Below are 26,650 nucleotides of genomic sequence, written 5' to 3'. Positions count from 1 at the left end.
GTTCTTGCTACGAAAACTATTGCACACATTCTGCAACCCCAAATTTATCCAAAAACAATGCAGAAATTACATCACCTCAAAACCAGCTCATTCATCATCACCAAACAACACAAAACAAATGAAAAATCATACAACACAAATGTTAGCATCCTGTTCTTGCCGCAAAAAGTGTTGCTGACTTAATGCAACTCATTTAACTTCCTTCATAAACAAAAAATAATTCACAACTTGCATCGTCAATATCCAAACCAACAATTGCTCATTCAATGAAATCATAAAGAGCACCATTTCCACAAAATCGACCACAATGGCCTTATCCACTAAACTAACACTTCAAAATAGGCCATTGAACTACCGGTCATCGGTTTGGAAACAACATTCAACAACTAATAGTCATGCTCCAAATACTAAAACACATTTCATTATTCTTAAACTATGGAAGACTCGGTTGGTTCTTTTGAGAACCGACCTTACACATGAACACAAACCACACTACACTCAATAACAACAACACAAGCAACACTCCAAAAATATCCCTTTGCATTTTCATCCTTGAAACTTGTTTCTTCAAATGGCTAACAAAATTTTCCAGACCCTTGATTTCGGCTTGCATTGAGTCAGCATCGTCCAACTCATCAGTCAACACCGATCGAGCTTCCTGACATCCATCCAGAGCCGCAAGATCACCTTCGTTGTTTGGTTTGGAAATTTTCTGTCAATCCACCTGAAATATCCATAATTCAAGCATTCTCTATAATTAGCGCATCCAAGGAACCGTCTCCCGAGATTATCTTGCGTCTAAGCTGTTCTTGTTGGACTTCGCAGCATACAATAGTGACAATTTTCACTTTCATTTTCACTTTGCTCTTAAAATCTTGACCCGCTTCTCCCGCTTCTACTTCCCATTGCGAATATTGAGGTGTAAAGCTCCCAATATGAAGAGTTTCAAACCGGACGTAGAGTTAGGGTTAGGGTTCTTCAATTGATTTCTTTTCGATTTCCCCCAATTTGTTCAAGAAGTTAAGTTCTTCTTCAATATGACGTCGTTTCGCATCTCTAATGCTGACTTCGGTTTACCGGCGAGCCATGTAGGATAGTTTAATATTATAATAAGTCCACATCGAATTTCCAATGAGCTAACTCAGCGAGGGGCACTTAAGTAAACGTCTTTTTTTAAATTTGTGGCACTCAAGTGAATGAAAATGAAGTTATGGCACTTAAGTCAACGACGTACACAAGTTATGAAACTCATAATATACTTATCCCGTTGCTTTTCGAAGCACAGAAATGATAGTGGCTCTCCGAGGAAACTCTGACACTCTATTGAGAGTTGGTAAAGTGGGAAGGTAAGAACAATGTTCAAGTCGGGAAAATGGAGAAGCAACAAGCACAAGATCAAAGTTGTCTTCAAGTTGCACTTTTAGGCAACTTAGGTACCTTAACTCAGAAAATTGATATCTTTAGGCTGCGATTGATGTTATGAAGCCAAAAGCGATAAGTTTAGCAATTGAGAAACTAAGAAATTGATATCATCAAACCTGGAAAGTGGAAAAAATTTTACTGTTGCAAAAGAAAGTATACAATTTTCACAATTCATACATATGGATCTAATTCGCAATTTCACATTCATCACATGGTTCCCAAGTCGAAGAGATCTACCTTAACAATATCTCTGGTGCCTAACGATGTCGGCAAGTCGATAGTGAAGCTAGAGAAAGCTGCTGTACATACTAGGATCTGTTCTTGGGAGAAAAAAAATCGAAATTGGCAAGTTTCTAGGTATCCTAAAATCTGACCCTGGAACATGTGACGGGGGTAGGTTCCAGGTTCCGGGATATACGGGCGAGGTTCTAGATTCCAAAAAATGAGGAACATGTTCTAACGGATAAGTTCCAAGTGGAACTTAAAAACTTGAAACCGCTCACCCCTACTTCTTTCTAATACTATTACTATTTTTTGCCTAACCAAAATACCGCTATTGAAAATAAATCAAAACAATATGTGTATAAAATATACAAAATTAAGTTCAAAAACAAAGAAGTTAAGTGTTTTCTTGAATGTTTTGTAATGTTTTTTTCTGGTAAAGTAAGAAATAATGTTTTGTAATGTTCGTGTTGTAAATAATTACTTTGTGCTTAATTCATTTGTTTTTTTCCTTTTGTCGAGCTAGTATTTTTATTTGGACTCGTGATGTGGTGTGCATATTCTTTCTCGTTTGGGCAACAACGTGTCGGGATGCTGTCGTTAGACCTCCTACTTGAAGGCAACTCATCCCTTTGCTTAAGAGAGTGTGCTGGCCCTTTCATGCGAAGCCAACCCTAAAAGCGAGTGGCATCTTTTTCCTACCTTTTTCAAGATGAGGTGTAAATAGTAAGGGCATGTATGATAACGTCTCTCTCTCTTTTCAATTTTCTATTCACAAGAACAAGTTTGGAATAAAAATTCATTTGGTAATGCAATTTCATTATTCTATTCCTGGAATAAATTTTTAGCCTGGAAAATACATTTATAACAAAAATGAGAAGTTCTCTATTTTTGAAACAAAAACTGTAATTAAAATTCTTCTCATCACGCACTCCCTCTCTCTCGTATACGTCATCCTTATCTCTGGCATCCCTATTGCTAGCCGCCGGTAGTTGGCTGTTGTCGCACTTCTATTGCCGCAAACATAACTCCACTTCTCGCCGCAACCATAACCTCCTTTGCAATCGTAGAAACTTTAAACGAATTTACGTTCTCGGAACAGAAAGTCTGTCTCACTATCAAACGTGTTTCTTTGCTTAGAAACTAGTTCGGGAATAGAAATAGAAAAATCTATTTCTAACAAAAAATTATTTATAGGAACATAATAGTTATCATTTATGCCCTAAATAACTATTTAGTGTAACTACGTTCGAGTGAGGGAGGCAAGAGATATGACGCGAAAAAAAATTACATATTTCTCATGGGTACTTTGGCAATTTAAATAATGAACTCTCAATTTTTTTTCCTAATCACATAGAAGCATCAAAAAATAAAAAAATTTCGATTCTAATAATAGAAGTAATAATTTAGCATCTCGAAGCCGGGGGGTTGTTTTGTGGGGTTGGGGACCTATGGTTGTTTGGGTTGGCCAGCTATTGTCCTAAGTTTAGCGTTCGACAGGATGGAAAAGTCAACTCTCTAGATGCTTGTGTCAAGAAACTTGTCAAATGAAATCCTAAGATCTTAGGCCTCCGGGTTTGATCATGGATGAGCGGGATTAACATCTCATGATGCCCTTTCAGTACTGTAGCACTATTTTTAATTGTGAACCGATCCTATGGATCCGATTCCAATTTCTAAGTGGGACCGGATCATACCGAGAAACGATCACCCCGATTCCATGTTATTGTTAATCATACACACAATCATATTGATGAAAATGGACGATTCTGACCACAGTTCACTGAGTTTTTCAAGAACTATCTCAAATCCAATCACATGTCAAAAAGTTAAAAACAGATGTGATTCGATCACACCAAATCCCACACAGTTTTCACTGTGTCGATCTATCGCACGCTTCACTTTCCAGGCACAAAGTTGGCGGCATGAGCCCGGGCATTGTTGTTGACTGTGTCAGCAAGATGATCGGTCGGGTTCTCCGATGGGCCTTTACCTGTCACGATGGCCTGGACAAAGAACCCAAGCATGGAGAACATGGCCAACCTCCCATTCTTGAACTCCTTTGCCTTCACCTCCGCGAAAGCCTCGGGATCGTCCGCAAGGCCCAACGGGTTGAAGGTCCCGTCGGGGTGGATTGGGTTAGTCACCTCTTCGAGTGGACCCCCAACGACCCTATGTCCTTCCACCACACCCATCAGGATTACCTGTGCAGCCCAGATGGCCAAGATGCTCCATGCGGGGATCAGGCTCAAGTTCCCCAAGCAGTCCAACCCGCCCTCGCTGAATATCTGCGCGCCGGCCTTGAACCACACCGCCTCGCCGAACTTGACCCCGTTGCAGGACAAGGGCTTGGAGAAGATGCATCCGAGGGCGCCGAGCATGGCCCACCTAGGTTGGATGACCTCGAGCTCGCGGTTCTTGGCGAAGGTCTCCGGGTCGGCCGATAGACCCACGGTGTCCCACCTGTAGTAGCCGGGGGAATTCGCCATTGAGGTAGGACGGCACCTCCCCAGAGAATGGGCCCGAGTACTTGACGCGGTTTGGCCCATAACACGGGGCTACCGGAGGCAACGGGCTTCAGTTTGGCCACGGTCTTGCGCATGCTAACTCGTCCTACGCCGAGAAGGTCCGAAGCAGAGGAGAGGACAAAGCCATTGCAGAGGCGGCCATTTGGTGTCACAAGGTTGTAGATGAGTTTTGCCTCCTGGGTTTTGCTTGGAATTGAGGAACGTTGTTGGGGTATTTATATAAAAGACGGGTCCAGTCTCTATTTTCTAAGATATCTCTATCCGATTTCTCGTTGGTGATATTGATGTTGTGTGATTTTGCAACAAAAGGACACCTACAGTTTCAATAATTATGTATAACGTTCACTTTGGTACCATTTTTTTTTTAATATCACTTAAGCGCCAATTTTTTTGAAAAATAATTATTCAACTGCTAACTCCGGTAAGCGTAGCCGGAAATCTTACGTGGCTAGTCGGAAGATCCCAATCAGCAAAAAAAATTCCACGTAATATTAAAAAAAATTTAAAAAAAGTAAATAACTAAAATATAAGCTAAAAATTAAAACAAATAAAAAAAGAAACCGCCCTCGCTACCCCATCTCACCATCGTCGGCAATGGTCACCGAGCCCCGACTAGTGGCCGGTGACCCCCGCCGATGGCTGGCGAGGTTGACCTCGCCCTCGGCAAGGTCAATCTGCTAGTGGCCTTGGGTGGTCGGAGATGGTGGGTGAGTTCCAATTTGGACTTCTTGTTTCTCTTTCCTTTCTGTGGTTGCCCTGGTGTGATTGGTAGTGCATTATAGATGCGTGTGAACAGAGCATTTGCTTCATTTTGAGAAAAGATTTCTGAGTAATGTTGAGGTATCTTCTGGTTTTGCCGTTTTCTTGGCTGAGTCCTGTGTCTTCTGGATTATTTGTGAGGAAAAACAAAGGACAGGTAGTGCAGGTATTTGACGAAAAACCCTTGAGCCAAAACCGAGTAGCTGTTGGAATTAAACCTTGAATTAGATGGACCTCTGCATCAGCTTGAAATTTGGATAATCTCAGCTTGGAACCTTGACGGTTTAACAATCTGCAGATGAGAAATTCGATTGTACTGAGGATAATGGAAATGGGGTTTCTCACCGCCGTCTCACGAATGGACATGGCAACTCGGATGAGCTGGAAGAGTAGGCCCTGCTCGTCTCCGAAAACCAGGCCCTCCAATTGTCAATCTCCTCCATCACAGAGCTTACAATCCGAGAAGTTGTAAGTGTGGGACGTGGGAATAGACAAGCAGGCAACCACGATTAGCTCGCCCAGCTGCCGCAAGGCTCGACCGCGCCAGATCACCACGAATTTGATTCCCCACTGTGAGTGTGAATAAGGCACACAACACAAATTCGAGTTAATGATAGCACTATCCGTTCCGAATCATCAGGCCACTCATAGTGTGGAGGATCAAAATCAAGGCGGGAATGTTGTGGGTATCCCAAGACAAATCGCTAACGAGCATACAAGAGAGAGTCGGAGCCACAGCCAGTGATGGCGGCCACCATGAGAAGGATGTTCGAAGAGCCGGCCAACCACTCGGTGAGGCACCTTACCGATGTGATCAAGCCACAATGATGGTCAGCATTGTCGACAACGTCGCTTCTAGGCCAGGATCATCCAACCAGCCTTTTCCCCGATGCAAGGTAGTCCGGCGGTTCTGGGGTCTGTTCCTTCGACTCCCTGTGCTCAATGTAATATCATCTGTGATGTAAGCCAACAATTCGGTGAATCGAACTGTTTCACTGAACATGCCTTTTGCCAAAATATTGAAAATGTTAGGCCAGCTAGACGGATACCTAATATCGAATAACGCCAGGCCATTTGGCAGAGCTCTTGATTGGGTTCATATGAAAATTCTAGTTCACATTAACATGTGAAAGAGAGCCATCCCTTTGTTATGCAATCTTGAAGCAATGTTCCAGCTATTACTGCCGACCTTACTATGCCATTGGCCCATGAGGTGCTGCTATTGAGAAGTCTGAGCCGGATGATGAAAAACTATAATCTCCGGTTTCTTCGGAGAATGGATCTATAGGAATTCACCTATCCCAATAACATAAAAAAATAAAATAAAAAACATCTTGTAGTAAGAGCGAAATCAGATAAAGGGATGGGTCATAATTTTTTGGAGAACTCGCATGGCCCAACGGTCTTTTATATATTTTTTGAGTAGTAATTTTAGGTACTATTGTGTGTAATGTAGGCGTAAGCTTCGCTATTCTAGAACCATACCGATGAGTTTCAATATTTTTGATAGCAATATTAGAATTAAAATATTATATATAATATATAGGAAAAAACCATTGGTGAGTAATAATATATCTCATAACGTTAGTAAATTGATGAACGTATTAAAAATACGGTGTTACGGTCGATCAACAGCTTTTGCAACAAGTTATCATGTTGCGACGTAATATAGATCGTTATTTTTTTCACAATATTATGCTAAATGTGCCTTCTGAATTCTTTGGGATTGACTAATGATTATAATAAATTATGAGTGTTCTGGAGAAAAATTAGAGTCAATGCTCCAGTTCTTTTAGCCTTTTGATATTCTCTTTATGGTGTCAAATCCTTATATTTTGAAATCAAAATGTTTGATATGAAATGAAAGTCTATAAACAGAAATTCCGAGATCTAATTACCTATATTTCATTCGCAGAGGAAAAAAAAAAGCTTTTCATTCTTGTGAGAGAAAATTTCAAATAAGAGCTCAAAGTATCATTATTTTCTCAAATAGAGATATGAAGTATACATTGTTTCAAATAAGAGCTTAAAGTACCCTATTTGTTTCAAAAAAGAGCATGACCAATGGCTTTTTTGTCATTTGTCATTTCTTAAATCCTTTTCCCTTTTTCTTTTTTTTTCCCCTTCCTTTTTTCTTTCTGGTTTTCCTATGTGTTTTTCCCCTTCATCCCCGCCAGCGAGAGCTAGGCAGCTTCGGTAGTTTAAAAAATCGACCTAACTACGTCGCCTGCATTTTCGGCGAACGATTCCCGCGCCTCTTTGTCATTCAAAACATCGAATTCGAATTCGGCATCGGTCTTCATCTCTCGACAAATCTCGAGAGACCAAGACGTCAAGATAATCTTGGAACCTGGATGCGGATGGGGAACACCCAGACAATCGAAATCAATCATCTCCCACACATCATCTAATATGATGTGGAACTTATCTTCTTTCTTCAGTCTCTGGAAAAGTCTCTAAGCCATCCTCTCCACACTTTCTTCTGGCCTCGCCCCCATTTTCAGCCTATCCGCTATCAATGTTTGGATGGCTTTCAAGTCTAGTTTCTTCGACACCGTGATCCATGCAACCACACCAAAATGCTGCAGCGGGGAATCGGTCCCCGACGAGTTGTTCAGGTTCTTCTACAGAGTTTGTTTTGCCGAGTCCTCCCATACCCGATATGCCGATTCTTTGGACACCGCCCTCACCCATAACTTTGGCCAAATTTTCTGGTGCTGCAAACTGCCTGTTCATGACCACCAGGCCTGCCAGAAAATTCTCAACTTTGAAGTCTTTTGACGTCATTCATCGTCTCTGCGGCTACCAGGCCAAGTTGGCAACTGATTTCTTGAAGTAAATTCAAGATTGGTTTGTAAATTCATTTCTGTAGTTCCCTTATTTTTATTCTTCAATGGAAATCTCCTATGGGCGAGGGTCGCCGCGGAAGTGCCTGGGTGAGGCCATTCCTCATGGCTGACAAGGTGAGCAGGCAGTGCGACCTCGCCTGGGGAGGCACGTCGACGGCCCCAGGCCAAGCATGGGCAAGGCGAAGCTGCCCAACTCTTTCCGATGGTGAAGAGGATTGGAGGGGAAAAGACAAAGGAAAAGAAGAAAAGGGAAAGACAAAGATTTAAAAGGGCAAATGATAAAAATGCCCTTGGTCAGGTTTTTCTTTAAAAAAACAAGGGCACTTTAGGCCCTTATTCTTATTTGAAACAATATCCACTTCGGACTTTTATTTGAGAAAATAAGGACATTTCGGCCCCTTATTTGAAATTTTTCATTCTTGTGATGACATGCCATCTTTGCCCCCATACAACTTTTCATCCCTTGTAACTGCAAGTATTTTGAATTTCTTAACAATTTCGAAGTCAAAAAATATTTAGATCTCCACAATGACCTTTAGCTTGGTGAATTCATTGGCTCCTTTTTAGAGCCTGTTTGGCAACAACTCTTATCCAAAATATCAATTGTCATTAGAATTAAATTTTTTTGTTCCGTTTCATGGATGAGTTTTAGAGAATCCGAACACGTTTGATAATCGCACAAAATTTATGTTCTTGAAACAGTAGTGCGTTTGGTAACTACACGAAATTTCTATTTCTAAGAACAATTTCTCTTCCCAATTTTTGTAATTTAAGTCGAATAATTATTGTGCACAAATGCAAAATCGAATTCACTTATTCTGGCGGGTCATGGGACTGGTGGACAAGCGACTGAATTGAGACTTTGTTCCTCTTAGGTCAAGGAAAAAGTAAGAAAACTGAGGCTTCATTCTTTTTTATGATTCTCAAAAGTAATTTTTTTTTTCAAAATCAACTTTTCTTTTATTCTTGTTTCTGCTCCAAATAATTTGTTCTTAGGAATAAAATCAAAATCAAAATCATTTACGTTACTAAATATGTTACTCATCTTTTTTTTCCTTTGAACTCCGGGGAACAAAATTAGAAATCATAATTGTTGTCAAACAAGTTATTAAAATGGCCTTAAGCTTTTCTTCCATTTTGGCCAAGCGGCTTTCATCAAGCTCTCTCTTCTTACCTTCTTCCTCGGGTATTGCAAGAAGACATTAACTAGAATCACGACTTCGACTTGAATGAGAGGCAGGTCCTCTCTTCCTTACCCTTTCAAACCTTGTATATCATTTCTAAAGATAAATTATCAAAAAAGTCATAAATTATTGCTCCTTTGCCAATTTAATTATAAGCATTTTAATTGTGTCAATTAAGTCATTAATTTTTTGATTTTTTCAATCGAGTCAATCTAGTCAATTTTGGCCGGAAAGTGATGATATGGACACCGATCTTCATATGCGACACGATCAACACTAATGTGAAATTTTTTTTAATTTTCTTTTATGATTTCATATTGTTAAGGGCCACCCAAGGTCTAGCGACCCCCGCTAGCCGGGGTCCGGCGACCTCTGCCGGCCATTGGGCAAGGATCGAATCCCTCGCCGGCCATTGGAAGAGGGTGAGTCCTTGCAAGCTATAGCAACGGTTGCAGAGGCCATTAGACATGGGTCATGGTCTAGTGGCCGGCGCTAATAGTCGAAAAGGGATAACGGGTCCTCGTCCAGTGGCATACAACCTCTTATCGACTCTTAAAAAAATAAATAAAAAAGAAAAAGAAAAGGGAAAAAAGTAAAAAAAAAAAAAACATTCACCTCGGCAAAGATGTGCCACGTAAGATGTCCGACATATGTATCATCAATTTCCTACCAAAATTGACTGGATGGATCTAATTGAAAAAATAGAAATTTCTTTAGGACTCAATCGATGCATTTAAAAGGTTTATGACCGAATTGACAAAAATACAATATATTATGACTTTTTGGGGTAATTTTCTTCTAATGTCACACGTGGATTTGCCAATCTATAGCACCTTAAATCTGATCACCTGCTAGTAGCATCTCGGTCCCTAAAATATTCTCAAATCCTAGGTTCGAACAACATGCGGGATCAAGACACAATTAGGAACTTCAATGCCAAATCGGAGTTGGCACCAAACAATCTAGGTAGTAAACCTTGACACTCAAAAGGATCCGATAGCTTGTATAGGCTCGTCAAATGCTTAGCCGAGACAAACGAGTATTAAGGAACATGCCATTTGAGTATGCATTGGGTAATACATTCATGGCAATATACATGCTTGGACAATTCATTAGTTATACGGTCTAATTCTTTTTAAATGATTCTATTGTAGATTAATTCTAAAAAAATCATGTTTTGTAAACAATCGATGTTAAAGTCGAAGTTCACGGGTGCTTTAATTAGTATGGGGACAAGGATCCGTCGGAGGGCGGGCCGCACAGACCACGCTTCCCAAAACACGTAAACCATTAAAGTCGAGGTTGTTGTTGTTTTTTTTTAATGCCATAAAGCAGAGAAAAGATAAACAATAATGCCGCTCCCAATGATCGAACGTTCTTCCCACCGGCAAATGACCTTTTTCTCCTTTTCATTATTCCTCGAAAATCAATAATAATAAGGGAAAAAACCACTAAAAACTCTGAACCATACCAACTATGACACATTTATTCCAATTTTTTTTTTGAGGCATAAAAATTCTCAAAATTTTGCTCACGTGACACATATACCCTAAATTTTTTCTTGTGATATCGAAAATACTAAACTTATACCCCTGTGACATATTTATCTCAAAATATTTTTTTGTGACATAAAAAATCCAAAATTTATATCTGTGTGACACATTTACCTCAACATTTGGGATAAATGTGTCACACGCCCGTAAGTTTAGAGTTTTTAGTGTCACAACAAAAAGTTTGGGGTAAATATGTCACATGAGCATAAATTTGGAATAAATGCTTCACATGCATACAATTTTGGGGTTTTTTGTGTCATAAAGAAAATTTTGAAATAAATGTGTCACAGTAGGCATAGTTTAGGATTTTTAATGGCTTTTTTTCCTAATAATAATAATCAATTAAGGAAAGAAAGATAGCAAAAATTTCAAACTATACCCTACACATTTACTGTAATTTTTTTTGTGTACCATAAAAAGCCTTAAATTTGTATCCATATAACATATTTATCCTCTCTCAAGATATTCGTCTGACAATTTTTCAGCCAAAATATTTTCATTGTGGGTGCAAATCAACACTGTCTAGATGGATTTTTTTTTAACGGTGCTCATTAACGGAAATTTGACGGAGGGTAAATGTGTCACGTAGGTACAGGTTCGAAATTTTTCGTGGCGCCAAAAAAAAAAAAAGGATGAATATATGAGAGTTAGCAAAGTTGAGATTTTGAGTGACTTTTTCCTTCAATTAAATATCCAAAAGACCTTTTTTTTTCTCCATTAATTCACAGCAGAAAGCAAATAAAGTTAATCTGTTGTACTCCAAACAAATGTTATCTTCTTTTTGAGAAGCGAACGCGATTGAACCAGATTCTCGGATAAAAGGACGTCTTCACCCCCTCTCGTTTTCTCACTCTCACTCTCACCATCAAGCAAACACACTCCCACTCTCGCAAACACCAGAGAGAGAGAGAGAGAGAGAGAGAGAGAGAGAGAGAGAGATGGTTGGAATGCCGGAGAAAATCAGATGGGTCTCGCTCCTACTCTTCCTCTTTGCTCATCATCTGCCTGGAATCGTGGCTGAAGATGGTACCCTCTCTCTCTCTCTCTCTCTCTCTCTCTCTCTCTCTCTCTCTACGCATTTCATCAATTTCTGAGATCTTTCCCTTACCATGAACTACATTGCGCGCCCTGTTTGTTCCTCATTGTGTGATTCCTCTTTGTGTCTGCTTCTTACCTGTGAGACTTGCTGTTTTAGTACCGTTTCTGTCTCTCTCTTTGGTGCCACCCAGTTCAGACGTCTCTCTTTGATCCAGATGATCGAACTGGGTGTTCTTTCCGGAGCTGCTTTCGTTCCGATTTCTTGATGATTTTTATGCTCGACGCATGCATTTTGCGCGATTTCTCTAGATTTATTTCTCTTTGTTTTTTCGCTTTATTGTCTTTTTTCCTTGAGAATCTTAGACTGAAAAGACGGAAATAGCCTTGGGAAAAAAAAGGGTAAAGAGAACGGGGATTTCTGGCCAGGTTGGGTTGGTATCCGAAGACTGCTGGCCCTTTCGTTTTTCGATTTTGACCTTCTTATCAGGAAAAAAAGAAATTGAATTTTTTAGTTTAATTTCTGGATGGTAGAATCTAATCTATTTGAGCAGGGTTTACAGATAAAAACGGCGTCGTTCCAAGGCAAAAAAAACAAAAAAAAGCACGAATAGTGTGTCTTCCCTGTCTCTCCTAGCCGTGCTCACTGTTTCTAATTCTGATCATAGAAATTTAAATTGCTGTGTGCCCACAAAACCATATTTAAAATTGTCTGGTTGGACCTACACCGATTAAATTTAGAAAGATAGGAGTTAAAAGTCGCAGGCTATATAGTTGCCCCCGAAGACTAGAAAGTAATTCATTCAGGAAATTTCACGCGTCGAATTTGATGAATTTACTCGAGGGAAAATGACACATGTGAGCCGTGAAGTTTGACTCGATATGCAATATGATCACTAAACTTTTAATTTTGTTCAATCAGATCCTTGGATTTTCTATATTGTTCATTTTAGTCCCTAAGCTCTTAAGCCTTTAGCCTAGTCTAGCCGTAGCTTTCCAGATTCCCGTCGTCGATTCAATTCCGGCGAGTTTCATATCCAGAGTCGTGTGTCGTCGATTTGATTCCGACATCTGCTCACTAGGTTCGATGTCGTCGATTCAATTCCGGTGTTGCACCCTTCATCCATCTCGTCCAAGACTGTTGATTTAATTCCCGTATTGTGTCCTACAATCCCCGGTCTAGTGTTGTTGATTGAATTCCAACATTGTGTCCTACATTTCTGTCCGACCCTGCTGATTTAATTCCGCAGTCGTGTCAAAGCTTGCTGCACGCCTCGACTATTGCACGTGTTAGATTATCGAAGTTATTAAGAGTCCGTAACACGCCTTTTGTGTTAATAAAGACATTTACTACATTTGACACTCTCTATCCAAAATCGACCCGTAACTCCTTTTCGGAAAATGAACGGATTAAATTCGATAAAAGATTCTCGCGTTAGCAACCCCTTTTGGGCTATATTCATTTTGGGCCCATAACCCATAACCAAGAAAGCCCCGTCGAAGGATTTCAACGCGCAACGAGAACTTATCTTCTTTCTTCAGTCTCTAGAAAAGTTTCTAAGCCATCCTCTCCACACTTTCTTCCGGCCTCGCCTCCATTTTCAGCCTATCCGCTATCTATGTTTGGATGGCTTTCAAGTCTAGTTTCTTTGACACCGTGATCCATGTAACCACACCAAAATGCTGCAGCGGGAAATCGGTCCCCGACGAGTTGTTCGGGTTCTTCAACAGAGTTTGTTTTGCCGACTCCTCCCATACCCGATATGCCGATTCTTCGGACACCACCGTCACCCAGAACTTTGGCCAAATTTTTTGGTGCTGCAAACTGATCGCTCATGGCCACCATGCCTGCTAGAAAATTCTCGGCTTTGACAAGTCTTTTGACATCATTCATCGTCTCTGCGGCTACCAAGCCAAGTTGGCAACTCATTTCTCGAAGTAAATTCAAGATTGGTTAGTAAATTCATTTCAAGAGTTCCCTTACTTTATTCTTCAATGGAAATCTCCTATGGGTGAGGGTCGCCGCGAAAGTGCCGGGGCGAGGCCATCCCTCGCGGCCGACAAGGTGAGCAGGCGGTGCGACCTCGCCTAGAGAGGCGCGTCGATGGCCCCAAGCCGGGCATGGGCAGGGCGAAGTTGCCCAACTCTTTCCGATGGTGAAGAGGATTGAAGGGGAAAAAACAAAGGAAAAACAAAAAGAAAAAAAGGAAAAGAAGAAAAGAAAAGGATTTAAAAGGATAATCGATAAAAATGCCCTTAGCCAGGCCTTTCTTTGAAATAAAAAGGGCATTTCAAGCTTTTGTTTGAAACAATGTCCACTTCGGGTATTTATTTAAGAAAATGAAGGCACTTTGACTCCTTATTTGAAATTTTTCCTCCTTGTGATGACATGCCATCTTTGGCCCCATATAGCTTTTCATCCCTTGTAACTGCAAGTATTTTGAATTTCTTAGCAATTTCAAAGTTAAAAAATATTTAGATCTATAAAATGACCTTTAGCTTGGTGAATTCATTGGCTCCTTTTTAGAACCTGTTTGGCAACAACTCTGATCCAAAATATCAATTCTCACTAGAATTAATTTTTTTTCGATTCTGTTCCATGGATGATTTTTAAAAAATCTGAATGTGTTTGATAATCGTACAAAATTTATGTTCTCAAAACAGAAGCGCGTTTGATAACTACACGAAATTTCTATTTCTAGGAACAATTTCTCTTCCCAATTTTTGTAATTTAAGTTTAATAATTATTGAGCACAAATGCAAAATTGAATTCTCTGATTCTAGCGGGTCATGGGACCGGCGGACAAGCGACTGAATTGAGACTTTGTTCCTTTTTAGGTCAAGGAAAAAGTGAGAGAACCGAGCCTTCGTTCTTTTTTGTGTTTCTTAAAAGTAAATCTTTTTTTTTTTTTTTAATCAACTTTTCTTTTATTATTGTTTCTGCTCCAAATAATCTGTTTTCGGGAATAAAATCAGAATTAGAATCATTTACGTTACTAAATATGTTACTCATCTTTTGTTTTTTAAGCTCCGGGGAACAGAATTAGAAATCATAATTGTTGTCAAACAAGTTATTAAAATGACCTTGAGCTTTTCTTCCATTTTGGCCGAGCGGCTTTCATCGAGCTCTCTCTTCTTACCTTCTTCCTCGGGTATTGCAAGAAGACATTAAGTAGAATCACGACTTCCACTTGCATGAGAGGCGGGTCCTCTCTTCCTTACCCTTTCAAACCTTGTATATCGTTTCTAAAGATAAATTATAAAAAAAGTCATAAATTATTGCTCTTTTGCCAATTTAATTATAAGCGGTTTAATTGTGTCAATTGAGCCATTAGCTTTTTCATTTTTCCAATCGAATCCATTTGACCAATTTTAGTCGGAAAGTGATGACATAGACGTTGATCGTTATACGCGGCACAATCAATACTAATGTGATTTTTTTTTAATTTAATATTGTTAAGGGCCAACTAGGGTCTAGCGACCCCCACCGGCCCGGGTTCGGCGACCTCTGCCAGCCACTAGGCGAGGGTTGAATCCCTCGGCGGCCATTGGAAGAGGGTGAGTCCTCGCAAGCTGCGTCAATGGTTGCGGAGGCCATTAGACAAGGTTCATGGCCTAGTGGTTGGTGCTAATAGTCGAAAAGGGATCGCAGGTCCTCGTCCAGTGGCATACAATCTCTTATCGGCTCTCAAAAAAAGAAAGAAAAAAAAAAAAGAAAAGAAAGAAAAAATCACGTCAACATAGACATGCCACATAAGATGTCTGACATTCGTATTATTAATTTCCGGCTAAAATTGGCTAGATGGGTCTAATTGGCAAAATAGAAAATTGTTTAGGACTCAATTGATTCATTCGAAAGGTTTAGGATTGAATTGACAATAATGCAATATATTATGACTTTTTTGGGTAATTTTCTCTCGTTTCTAATGTCACACATGGAGTCGCCAATCTATAGCACTTTAAATCTTACAAACCGGGAGATCATCGGCTAGTAGCATCTCGGTCCCTAAAATATTCTCAAATCCTAGGTTCGAACAACATACGGGATCAAGATACAATTAGGAACTTCAATGCCAAATCGGAGTTGGCACCAATCGATTTAGTTAAACCTCGACACTCAAAAGGATCCGATAACCTATATAGGCTCCTCCAATGCTTATCCAAGACAAACGAGTCTAAGGAACATGCCCTTTGAGCATACATTGGGTAATACATTCATGGCAATAGACATGCTTGGACAATGCATTAGGTATACGGTCTAATTCTTTTTAAATGATTCTATTGTAGATTACTTCTAAAAAAAATCATGTTTTGTAAACAATCGATGTTGAAGTCGAACTTCACGGGTGCTTTAATTAGTACGGGCACAAGGATCCGGCGGTGGGCGGGTCCCACAGACCACGCTTCCCAAAACACGTAAACCATTAAAGTCGAGGTTGTTTTTTTTTTTATGCCTTAAAGTCGAGAAAAGATAAACAATAATGCCGCTCCCAATGATCGAACGTTGTTCCCACTTGCAAATGACCTTTTTCTCATTTTCATTATTCCTCGAAAATCAATAATAATAATAATAATAATAATCAATTAAGGGAAGAAAGGCGGCAAAAATTTCAAACTATGCACTACACATTTACTCTAATTTTTTTTGTGCACCATAAAAAGCCTTAAATTTGTACTCATGTAACATATTTATCCTCTCTCAAGATTTTCATCATATGATTTTTCAATTAAAATAATTTCATTTTTATCTCACCTAAATTACATGGGCGGGTGCAAGTCAACATTGTCTAGATAGATTTTTTTTTTTTAAAGGTGCTCGTTAACGGGAATTTGATGGAGAGTAAATATATTACGTAGGTACAAGTTCGAAAATTTTCGCGGCGCAAAAAGAAAAAAATTAGGATGAATATATGAGAGTTGGCAAATTTGAGATTTTGAGCGACTTTTTCCTTCAATTAAATATCCAAAAGACCTTTCTTTTTCTCCATTAATTCACAGCAGAAAGCAAATAAAGTTAAACCTGTTGTACTCCACAACAAAGTTCTCTTTTTTGTGAAGCGAAGGCGATTGAACCAGAAATCTCGGATAAAAGGACGTCTTCACCCGCCTCGTTTTCTCACTCCCACTCTCACCATCAAGCTACACACTCCCACTCTCGCAAACACCAGAGAGAGAGAGAGAGAGAGAGAGAGAGAGATGGTTGGAATGCCGGAGAAAATCAGATGGGTCTCGCTCCTACTCTTCCTCTTTGCTCATCATCTGCCTGGAATCGTGGCCGAAGATGGTACCCTCTCTCTCTCTCTCTACGCATTTCATCAATTTCTGAGATCTTTCCCTTACCATGAACTACATTGGGCGCCCTGTTTGTTCCTCATTGTCTGATTCCTCTTTATGTCTGCTTCTTACCCGTGAGATTTGCTGTTTTAGTACCGTTTCTGTCTCTCTCTTTGGTGCCACCCAGTTCAGACGTCTCTCTTTGATCCAGATGATCGAACTGGGTGTTCTTTCCGGAGCTGCTTTCGTTCCGATTTCTTGATGATTGTTATGCTCGACGCATGCATTTTGCGCGATTTCTCTAGATTTATTTCTCTTGTTTTTTCGCTTTATTGTCTTTTTTCCTTGAGAACCTTAGACTGAAAAGACGGAAATAGCCTTGGGAAAAAAAAAGGGTAAAGAGAACGGGGATTTCTGGCCAGGTTGGGTTGGTATCCGAAGACGGCTGGCCCTTTCGTTTTTCGATTTTGACCTTCTTATCAGGAAAAAAGAAATTGAATTTTTGAGTTTAATTTCTGGATGGTAGAATCCAATCTATTTGAGCAGGGTTTACAGATAAAAACGGCGTCGTTCCAAGGCCAAAAAAAAGGCACGAATAGTGTGTCTTCCCTGTCTCCCCTAGCCGTGCTCACTGTTTCTAATTCTGATCATAGAAATTTAAATTGATGTGTGCCCACAAAACCATATTTAAAATTTGTCTGGTTGGACCTACACCAATTAAATTTAGAAAGATAGGAATTAAAAGTCGCAGGCTATAGTTGCCCCTCAAGACTAGAAAGTAATTCATTCAGGAAATTTAAATTCGATGAATTTACTCAAGGGAAAATGACACAGGTGAGCCGTGAAGTTTGACCCGATGTGCAATATGATCACTGAACTTATAATTTTGTTCAATCAGGTCCTTGAATTTTTGATATTGTTCATTTTAGTCCCTAGATTATTCAAGATGTTCAATATTATCTTTCCATTAATTCAAGTCTAGAGATGGTATTGAACATTTTCACATAGTTCAATGACTAGATTGAATAAAAACCAAAAGTTTAGGAGTCACTTTGAATAAGTTAAAAATCCATGTACGACATTGCGCATTGGAATAAAGTTCTGAGGTCACATTGAACAAATTAAGAATTCAGAGGTCGAATTGCACGTCAGGTAAAAATTGGGGATCATTTGTGCCGTTATCGTTTTATTTAAATAATGTCCTCTCTCACCATGTTCCGAGAAAGTAATTTCCTCGACAAGCACACTTGCTCTACCTAGGTTTACGTGGTTGCTAGGGTGCACTAATGTGGCCCCTAGTATCACATTCGATCCCATGCCCCTATAAAGGATGGGAGCACCTGGACCACCATTGATTACCCCGACCCACCTCCAAGGTTAGCACGAAATCGAATTATTTCATTAAATGGTTGTAATGGGACTTTTTGTCTTTTGTCATAGTTGTGATGGTACTCACAAGCAATGTATTTATGTTTGGTCCGACTTTTTGTACTCTCTTGGCAATGTCATTAACCCAAAAAAAAAAAAAACAAGTTTTCGTAAATCTTTTTAGTATGTTTGCATTTTCACTAGGCAATGCTCAATGGCTATTTGTCAAAGAGCACGTCGCTAGATGCCCTTTCGAGCACGTCGCTAAATCAATGTTATCACCCTCTAGCCTTGGCAATGAACCGTCACATCTCTACAAGTTTCCGGGAGGGGAGGGAACATCTGTGCTTTCCTCATGCCATTAAGAACGAATCTCGGTTGGGGGGGGGTTGGTGGTCCTTAAGCTATAAGCTATGAAATGTCGCATTGTGTCTCGTCAGCTGGCCTCGAGTCCTATGTGCTAATGAGTAGATCCAGGCAATCTATTCTCTTCCTCGGGTTTAGATTACTTGGTTAGACCCTGTCTACATCCGATCATGTCTCAATTGACACAATTAGATAAGGGTTTTTCTGGCTTGATTGTTTGACTCGATTTGGGCAAGTGACCCTTTGTTTGATTTTGTGACCAGTGACTAAGTACATTAACGTATGTACCAAATTACATCTATAGTTAGAAATATATACTGGTCCTTCTCTTCTCTCAAAAGAAAAAGAGAGGGAAAAAGAACACTTCCCGCCAAATCAGAGGCTTTTTTTTTTCAACCTTTCCACTAAATTGAGGAAACCAATGTGCTTTCCGCAAAGCTCCACGGCATCCGATTATTTTTCCCCCACTTTTCTTGAGATTTTTATTTTTTTATTTTTATTTGTGATATTCTCATGATTTTTATTATATAACATCTCCCAAAAAAAAAAAAAATCTCAAAACCGAAGATGGTCCCCGTGATAGGGGGCGAGCTGCTTCCTTTCTGTCGGTCAAAGTTGGGTTTTTGACTATGGATTTGAAAGGAGAGTGGGGCCCGAACAGTTGAGTTGGTACTCGGGTCGGGTCCCACAGAGTTGACGCTGTGGGTCGTTCTGGTCCCCACTCCAGCTCCCATCTCATCACGGCTTTTGTCGTATATGAGCAGAGTGCCATGCTGCCCTTCACCAGTCTCCCAGCCCTTTTTTTTCATTTTTTTTATTGTTTAGTCTTCGGTTTTCCTTTTTATTTCCCTCATTTTTTTATAATATCTTTTATTTGGGTTAAATATGCATTGTGAAATTCTTTATTTCATTTGAATAATATCAATTTTTTTCTTATTTTCAAATTTTGTAGCTTTTTTTTTCATTTTCCTTAATTTATCCGAAACGTTGGCAGCATTCGCTAATTCGCGACGGAAAAAATCGAACCGTGAAGTTACCTTGATGACACCCTTGATCATGATCTTACGACAAGACAGCAGAAGCCGCGGGGGAATCTCGTCATTGTGTTTAAACTGCTAACATTTATAACGCTGAAAGAAAATTGACTTTTTGGTCGATTTCCTCTAGGCATGGTCGTGAACGGTGACTTCGAGACGCGCCCGTCGGGCGGCTTCGCGGGGGAGGTGCTGTCGGACGGGCCGGCGGCCATCCCCGGGTGGAAGACCAGCGGCACCGTCGAGCTGGTGGAGTCCGGGCAGAAGCAGGGCGGGATGATCCTCATCGTGCCGGAGGGCGCGCACGCGGCGAGGCTGGGCAACGACGCCGAGATCAGCCAGGAGCTGGCGGTGGAGAAGGGGTCGGTCTACTCGGTCACGTTCAGCGCGGCGCGCACGTGCGCGCAGCTCGAGTCGCTGAACGTGTCGGTCCCGCCGGCGGCGTCGCAGACCATCGACCTGCAGACGCTGTACAGCGTGCAGGGGTGGGACCCGTACGCCTGGGCGTTCGAGGCGCTGGACGGCAAGGTGACGCTGGCGTTCAGGAACCCCGGGATGGAGGACGACCCGACGTGCGGGCCAATCATCGACGACGTCGCGATCAAGAAGCTTTTCACTCCCGATCGGCCCAAAGGTAAAACAATACACACACGCATTGGATCCGTTTCATGGTCAATCTGTGGGCCCAGGATGGAGGAAATTTTGGGCCCTTGCTTAGGAATGCTCAAAATCTAGTACAGTGAAATTACAACGTCTTCTTTTCTTGGGCAAAGAGCTTTTGCTTTTGAAAATTCATACAAAAAGGAAGGAAAAAAAATGAAAATGTCTTTGAGGGTCCCCCAACAATGTTAAGGTCAATCATTGATACCAAACTCATCTGCACAGGATATGACAGTAAACTCCAACTAGGAACTTGCAATGATGCGAAAATAACTTGATCTGTCAATTCATTTTTCTACTGGGAACCGAAGGTTATTGCCATTTTCATTCCTCTTTACAAAGGGCACATGTTTGCTTTTATGGATAGTCGAGGGTCAGTCACAAATTTTCCTAGATGCCATCTGAATGTGTAACATGCTAACTTGCAGATGCCAATGTGTTTAGCTAAAAAAAATATTGAAAACCACGCGAAACCGAATATATTAATCTCTTTTTAGGATGAGAGAAGCTCACTTAAGCAAGTGAATTTTGGGGGTTCATGAATTGAATTTTAGGATGAGAAACCACAATATCCCTTGATTGTAAATCTGCATTGAATTTTGTCCTTGCACTGTCCATGATTGTCAGTCCTCTGATCAGTAGGGCAAGTAGCATTTTGTTGTTTGCTCTGAATGAAAGCTGCACATTGTGCGATTAATTTTCATCGAGCGCTCTCGAAGTGTTTCTTGCACTTGGCACTTGCTTAAGGGAAGGAAAATCCTTTCCAGATGAAGAGAACTTCAAATGAATACTGACCAAGCAGAAAAGGCGCTAATGTTGTCTTCGCTTTAGAAATAGAATGGCATTTGCCAGGTCTTCCTAGTTAATCGCAACATATTTTACCCTGTTTTCAACTATATCGTCGAACTTATGATACTCATCATCCCAAGTGAGAAATCATTAAACCGTCATCTACAGAAAGGAGAGAGTGATGTGCTTTGTCCGGTGTGTGTTGACCATAGAGCATTTGTTTCTTTTGTTGGTAGATATGTGAAGAACATGCTCATCTTAGGGTAGTAAGCCTTGTGCTCTGTTGACAGAGTAAGTTGTTTTAGTTTTCAGGTTTTTTCGATTGATAAGTTTAAACCAAAGTCGTTCAAGGGAAGTCCTCAGTCCTTCAATCATTAAATTATTTTGCCAAACAGTTTAACAGATGACAACTTTTTTTTTCCTGTTATTGATACACAATTGTTCTATGAAAACAGGAAAGAAAAATGTTAAGAGTTTCTCTGATTCATAGTCCTACAAATGAGGTCGCCCTTTCTGTTTTTCCTGCCCATACATCCTCATCTGATATTGTGAAGCATAAAAAACCTATAGCCCACCACATTCATGCCCTGGTATAATTTGCTGTCCTGTTGTTCGCAGATAATGCTGTGATGAATGGTGACCTAGAAGAAGGTCCGTGGTTGTTCCGGAACACATCTCTCGGGGTGTTACTCCCCACCAACCTCGACGAGGAAACCTCATCCCTACCTGGCTGGAACGTCGAGTCCAACCGGGCAGTTCGTTACATCGACTCCTACCATTTCTCAGTCCCACAGGGCAAGCGGGCTGTCGAGCTCCTTTCAGGAAAGGAAGGCATAATCTCCCAAATGGTCGAGACGAAGCCCGAGAAAGATTACACCTTATCATTCGCCCTGGGCCATGCCGGCGACAAGTGCAAACAACCGCTTGCCGTGATGGCATTTGCTGGGGATCAAGCCGAGAACATCCATTACACCCCGAATTCGAACTCGACGTTCCAAGCTGCAAGTGTCAACTTCACAGCCAAAGCTGAGAGGACGCGAATCGCGTTCTACAGCGTGTACTACAACACGAGGAGTGACGACATGAGCTCGCTCTGCGGGCCAGTAGTTGATGATGTGCGGGTGTGGTTTTCGCGGGCCGGCAGGAATGCGAATGCAGGATTCATTTCGGCTGTCGGGCTTGGATGGTGGGCGCTTCTTCTGGTTTTTGCTTAAGTTTTATTAGGTGGTTCAGGGTGGGTGCACTTGCTGCCGACAGCCTTGGATGGTGGGCGCTTCTTCTGGTCTTTGCTTAAGTTTTATTAGGTGGTTCAGGGTGGGTGCACTCGCTGCCGTGGCCGGTGAAGGTAATGGTAACGCACGCGGGGTTTGGTGAAACCAAATTCCCCGGTTTAAGTGTTGTTTGCTAGATTGGAGTTAGCTTTTGTTCTAAGTTATGCATGTAGGTAACATGTATTATGATGCTCTCCGGTGCCGAGCCTGGAGCTCGAGCAGTGATATGACAGGGTTGTGCTATGCATCGGCCGGTTGCTCTTCCTATGTTGATGACCGGAATTGTGGCTGAATCATATGTTATATATGCAGTGAGCATCACCTCTTGGAGCAATGCTGAGATCATTGTGATTTTTGCAGTCTCTCTTTCTTCAAATCAAACGTTATATCCATGTTTACTTTAGTCATTAAAATCGCTTTAATGATTGATCAAATCAAGCGGACGTGACTGCCCAACGAGCTTCATAATCTTTTTGTCTTCTTCAAAATTACTAGTTGAACGTGATGCAGCTGATGATTGCGGGGACGACCCTCGCTTGCAAAGAGATGAGAACGAGATAAGCTTTAGGTTCTGTTTGTTAGGGAGCAAAAAGATCACAATGAGATAAGCTTTAGGCTTCGTTGTTTCATGAAAAATAATATTCAGGAAAAAGTTTTTCGAATTTTTCGGCGCTTGATTCATAGAAAATAATTTTCTCTTTTTTAAAAAAAAATCATTTTTCCTTATCTTTCTTCCTTGCCCTTCTTCACAATCCTTTTTTCCTTTAAATTATTTTTATTTTATTTTTTTATTTTATTTTTCCTTCTTCCTCGGCTGATTGTCCATTGTCAAAAGGCCATAGACATAGGTTGGTGAGCTTGAGCTCGCCCAGCCTTGCCAGGATTTGGCAAAGCTCGACCTCGACTATGGCCATCGTCGGCTGATTATGGTGGAGGAAGAAGGAAAAATAAAAACAAACAAAATAAATAAATAAATAAAAATATAACAAAAACATAAAATAAAAAAGTTACTTAAAAATCATTTTTTTTTAATTTACAAAAATCGTTCACATTAACAAGGCCGTATCACGTAAAACGGTCGGCGTTCACATTAACAATTTCCAGGCAAACAACCATGCGAAAAATCAAATTAGAATTTTCTTATCAAACGACGCAAAACTACTTTTTAGTTTATTTTCGGGTCTATATCAAACATCATAAATTATTATCATTTTTGTGAAAAATGACTTTTTGAAAAATATTTTGTAAAAATGTCACATTTCCGCGAATCAAACGGAGACTTAAAGGTCCGTTTAGCAACGATTCTAATTTTGTTCCCCCAAACAAAAAAGGATCAGAAACATATTTGGTAACATAAATAATTGTGATTCCGTTCCCGGAAACAGTTTTGGAGCAAAAACAAGAATAAAAAAAAAATTGATTCTGAAAAAAAGAATAACTTTTGAGAATTACAAAAAGAACAAAGTTCGGTTCTTTTAAAAAAGATTGAGTCCGCTTAGGCTTCCACATGAACTTCTGAACTTTAAAAAAATTAAAATTAGATTTGAAAATTTACTAACAACTAATTTTTTTAAATACATTTTTTTAAAATTAAATTTAAAAACAAGCTTTAAAATTAAAAAAGGCTAAATTTTTTTTAAAAGAGGGAAATTCAAAATATAAAAATTCAAAAAATGTGAAATATTAATAAAAAAATAGGCTGCAATTTAAAAAAATGTAATATTTTTTAAAAAAAGATAAAATTAAAAAAAAAAGAATTCTCGCCACCTAGTTGTTCTCGGGAACAAAAATTTTGTGCAACTACCAAACACATTTTTGTTCGAGAACAAAAATTTTGTGCAATTACCATCGCGTTCTGATTTTGTAAAAATCATCTAGGGAACAAAATCAGAAAATATGATTTTAATCAAAACCACTTTTTTGGATTAGAATCGTTGCCAAACAGGTCTTTAATCCGTTTTGTGTCTTCAAAGGCTTGTGAATCCAGTGGGCTTGCATATGATATGGAGTAACCAAAACAATTAAGAAAGATATGGATGAATTGATTGTTGAGCGAAACCTTTTTTTCACAATTAAAATTTGTTTATGGAAATGAAAGAAAAGTGTTAGAAACTTTCAATGTTGATTTTTGTGCTGATAATCTTAAGTGCTGACAATAACAATAAGGGTTAGTTCGATGATAATTGAAAATTGATACACGAATATCACATTTTTCTTATTAAACCTAGAATAATAATAATAAATTATCTTGGTAGGACTCTAGTTGCCATCAATTATTATTTTCTGCTAAATAAATTAGACCCCTCTTTACTTACCACTTTAAGTGAAATTTTGACTTGATAGAGTCTTCAGATTTAAATTCTAATTGCATTATCAAATAAGCTTTGTCGTCAAATGGAGTAGTAAGTGTTACACGAAAAACCCCAAAGTGTTACACATGTGATTCATTTATCCGAAATTATTTTTTGACCACCAAAACCTGAAATTGATACATTTGTAATAAATTTATTGTGACATCCCGCGGAGGGGGTGCACACACTCTTCGTCCCTCATCGTTCAGGGGGAAGATCTTGGGTTAGTTTATATAAAGTTGGGTGCCCCTTAACTTACAAGACGCGTTTTTTACGTGTTGTATGGGCGGCAATCGGAGAAACAAAATCGTGAAGACTGTGTGTCTAAAGTGGACAATATCTTGCGAGTGGTGGGCCTAGGTCGTTACGGTTGGTATTAGATAGGGGTGATCGGTTCCTGTTCCGATCCGACTCCCCTCAAGAACCGAGAACCGGACCGGTGGTCTCGGTTCTCAATTTTCCAGAATTGGAAATTGGACCACCGGTCCGGTCGGATTCCCCGGCGGTTCCATTGGACCGAACACATGCTAAAAAAATATATGCATCATTCCTAACATGGAGCAGATGATCGGACGTTCAAGGTGTGGCGAGTCAAGGTTTATCCCACAAAGAAGGTAAGCCTGCAACGCTCGGCTATGGAGGATCAACAAATCGATGGTGTGGATTTTGAGACCGGTTCGGTATTATCGCCCTCATGGGTGGTGAAAAAGCTTCAGGTTTGATTCAAAATAAGCGTTGCTCGATGGTTGTCTATGGAAGTTTGTGTGATATAATTCCCATTGTTGAAATTTTGGTTGTTTGCTTGTTGGTTCGAGTCACGTCTGCATGACCTAGAAAATAATTCGATCGATCCGGTCCGGTCCTAGGACCCTAGAACCGGGAATTGGACCGCTCTCTTTAGAACCGGGAACCGGACCACCAATCCCGATCCGATCCGGGCAAACCCGGTCCCGGTGGTCCGATTTGCTCACCCCTAGTATTAGAGCCAACTCCCAATAGTGTGTGAGCCGCAGTGGGCGTTCTTTGAGGGCACAACAGGGACGCTTTGCCGTTGAGGGGGAGAGTATGTGACATCCCACGGAGGGGGTGTGCACACTCTTCATCCCTCATCGCTTAGGGGGAAGGTCTTGGGCTAGCTTATATAAAGTTGGGTGCCCCTTAACTTACAAGACACGTTTTCTAAGGGTTGTATGGGCAGCCCTTGGGTTGTATGGGCAGCCCTCGGAGAAACAAAATAGTATGGATCGTGTGTTCAAAGCAAACAATATCTTGCGAGTGATGGGCCCATGTCGTTACATTTACCCTCCATTAGTTTTCACTAATTTTACTGTCAAATTCTTGAGTCGAATGATTTTTGTTAGTTGACGGATGCACCAGTTTAAGGTAAACCTCTATTTGTCGCCGATGTACTAATTTGAGATTTTTGGTGGTAAAACAATTAATTTGAGGTAAATTTGTTACATGCATACCAGTTTAAGACTTTTCGTGGTTAAAAAAATTAGTTTAAGACAAATTTGTCTTATGTGTACTAACTTTACCCATCATTATTCATATGATTGACTTTATCCAGTATGTGGAAATGCTCAAAGACCCTCTACTATTGGAAAATTTGTCAAAAAATTCCTAAATTTATTGTATTTTTTTCAATTCGGACCTAAATGTTTTAATTTTGCCAATTCAGTCCTAAACCTTTTGTATTTTTGCCAATTTAATCCATCCGGCCAAATTTGGCTGGCAGGTCTTGACATGGATACTGACCAATGCCGATGTGTACATCAACGCTAACGTGGATAACTTTTAATAATAATTTAATAATTTTTAAAATTATTTTTTTTATTTTCTTTCCTTTTTCTTTTCCTTTCTTCTTCTTCCAACCAGTTGTTGGCGGCGATCGGCCGGATGCTAGGGCCAACGAGGTCAACCTCACTGGGTGCCGGCAAAGCTTGCCCGCTCAAGTGGCCAACAGGGGCAAGCCTCGCCTACAC

At 40.2% G+C, this 26,650-nt stretch overlaps 1 protein-coding gene and 1 pseudogene across 3 annotated transcripts; one reads left to right on the top strand and one right to left on the bottom strand.

Annotated features, from left to right (window-relative positions):
• Nucleotides 1-3,542: 3,542 nt before the first annotated feature.
• LOC115725882 lies at nt 3,543-9,426 on the bottom strand (annotated as a pseudogene).
• A 1,951-nt stretch (nt 9,427-11,377) lies between these two features.
• On the top strand, nt 11,378-22,676 carry LOC115725884. Of its 3 annotated transcripts, none has more exons than XM_048276353.1 (4): nt 11,378-11,543; nt 19,728-20,228; nt 21,662-22,277; nt 22,357-22,676. In XM_048276353.1, exons 1-3 carry the CDS (start codon nt 11,456-11,458, stop codon nt 22,255-22,257), a joined length of 1,185 nt encoding a protein of 394 aa, XP_048132310.1. In that variant the 5' UTR covers nt 11,378-11,455; the 3' UTR covers nt 22,258-22,277; nt 22,357-22,676. The 3 variants fall into 3 exon arrangements, with proteins under 3 accessions (XP_048132310.1, XP_048132309.1, XP_030511389.1); XM_048276352.1 differs by having other exon boundaries at nt 11,379-11,543; nt 21,662-22,267; nt 22,348-22,676; XM_030655529.2 differs by lacking the exon at nt 11,378-11,543 and adding an exon at nt 16,662-16,836 and having other exon boundaries at nt 21,662-22,267; nt 22,348-22,676.
• The last annotated feature ends 3,974 nt before the right edge of the window (nt 22,677-26,650 follow it).

This window comes from Rhodamnia argentea, chromosome 3 (assembly GCF_020921035.1).
Source record: "Rhodamnia argentea isolate NSW1041297 chromosome 3, ASM2092103v1, whole genome shotgun sequence".
Taxonomy (NCBI): Eukaryota; Viridiplantae; Streptophyta; class Magnoliopsida; order Myrtales; family Myrtaceae; genus Rhodamnia; species Rhodamnia argentea.
The sequence above is the reverse complement of the archived record's forward strand: the minus strand, read 5'-3'. Positions and strand labels throughout refer to the sequence as shown.

Bases quoted from the DNA above. Each gene is read 5' to 3' on its own strand.
- LOC115725884 (XM_048276353.1), top strand. From the start codon at position 11,456: ATGGTTGGAATGCCGGAGAAAATCAGATGGGTCTCGCTCCTACTCTTC. The intron at 11,544-19,727 runs GTACCCTCTCTC...GATTTCCTCTAG, and splicing joins TGGAATCGTGGCTGAAGATG to GCATGGTCGTGAACGGTGAC. The intron at 20,229-21,661 runs GTAAAACAATAC...TGTTGTTCGCAG, and splicing joins CACTCCCGATCGGCCCAAAG to ATAATGCTGTGATGAATGGT.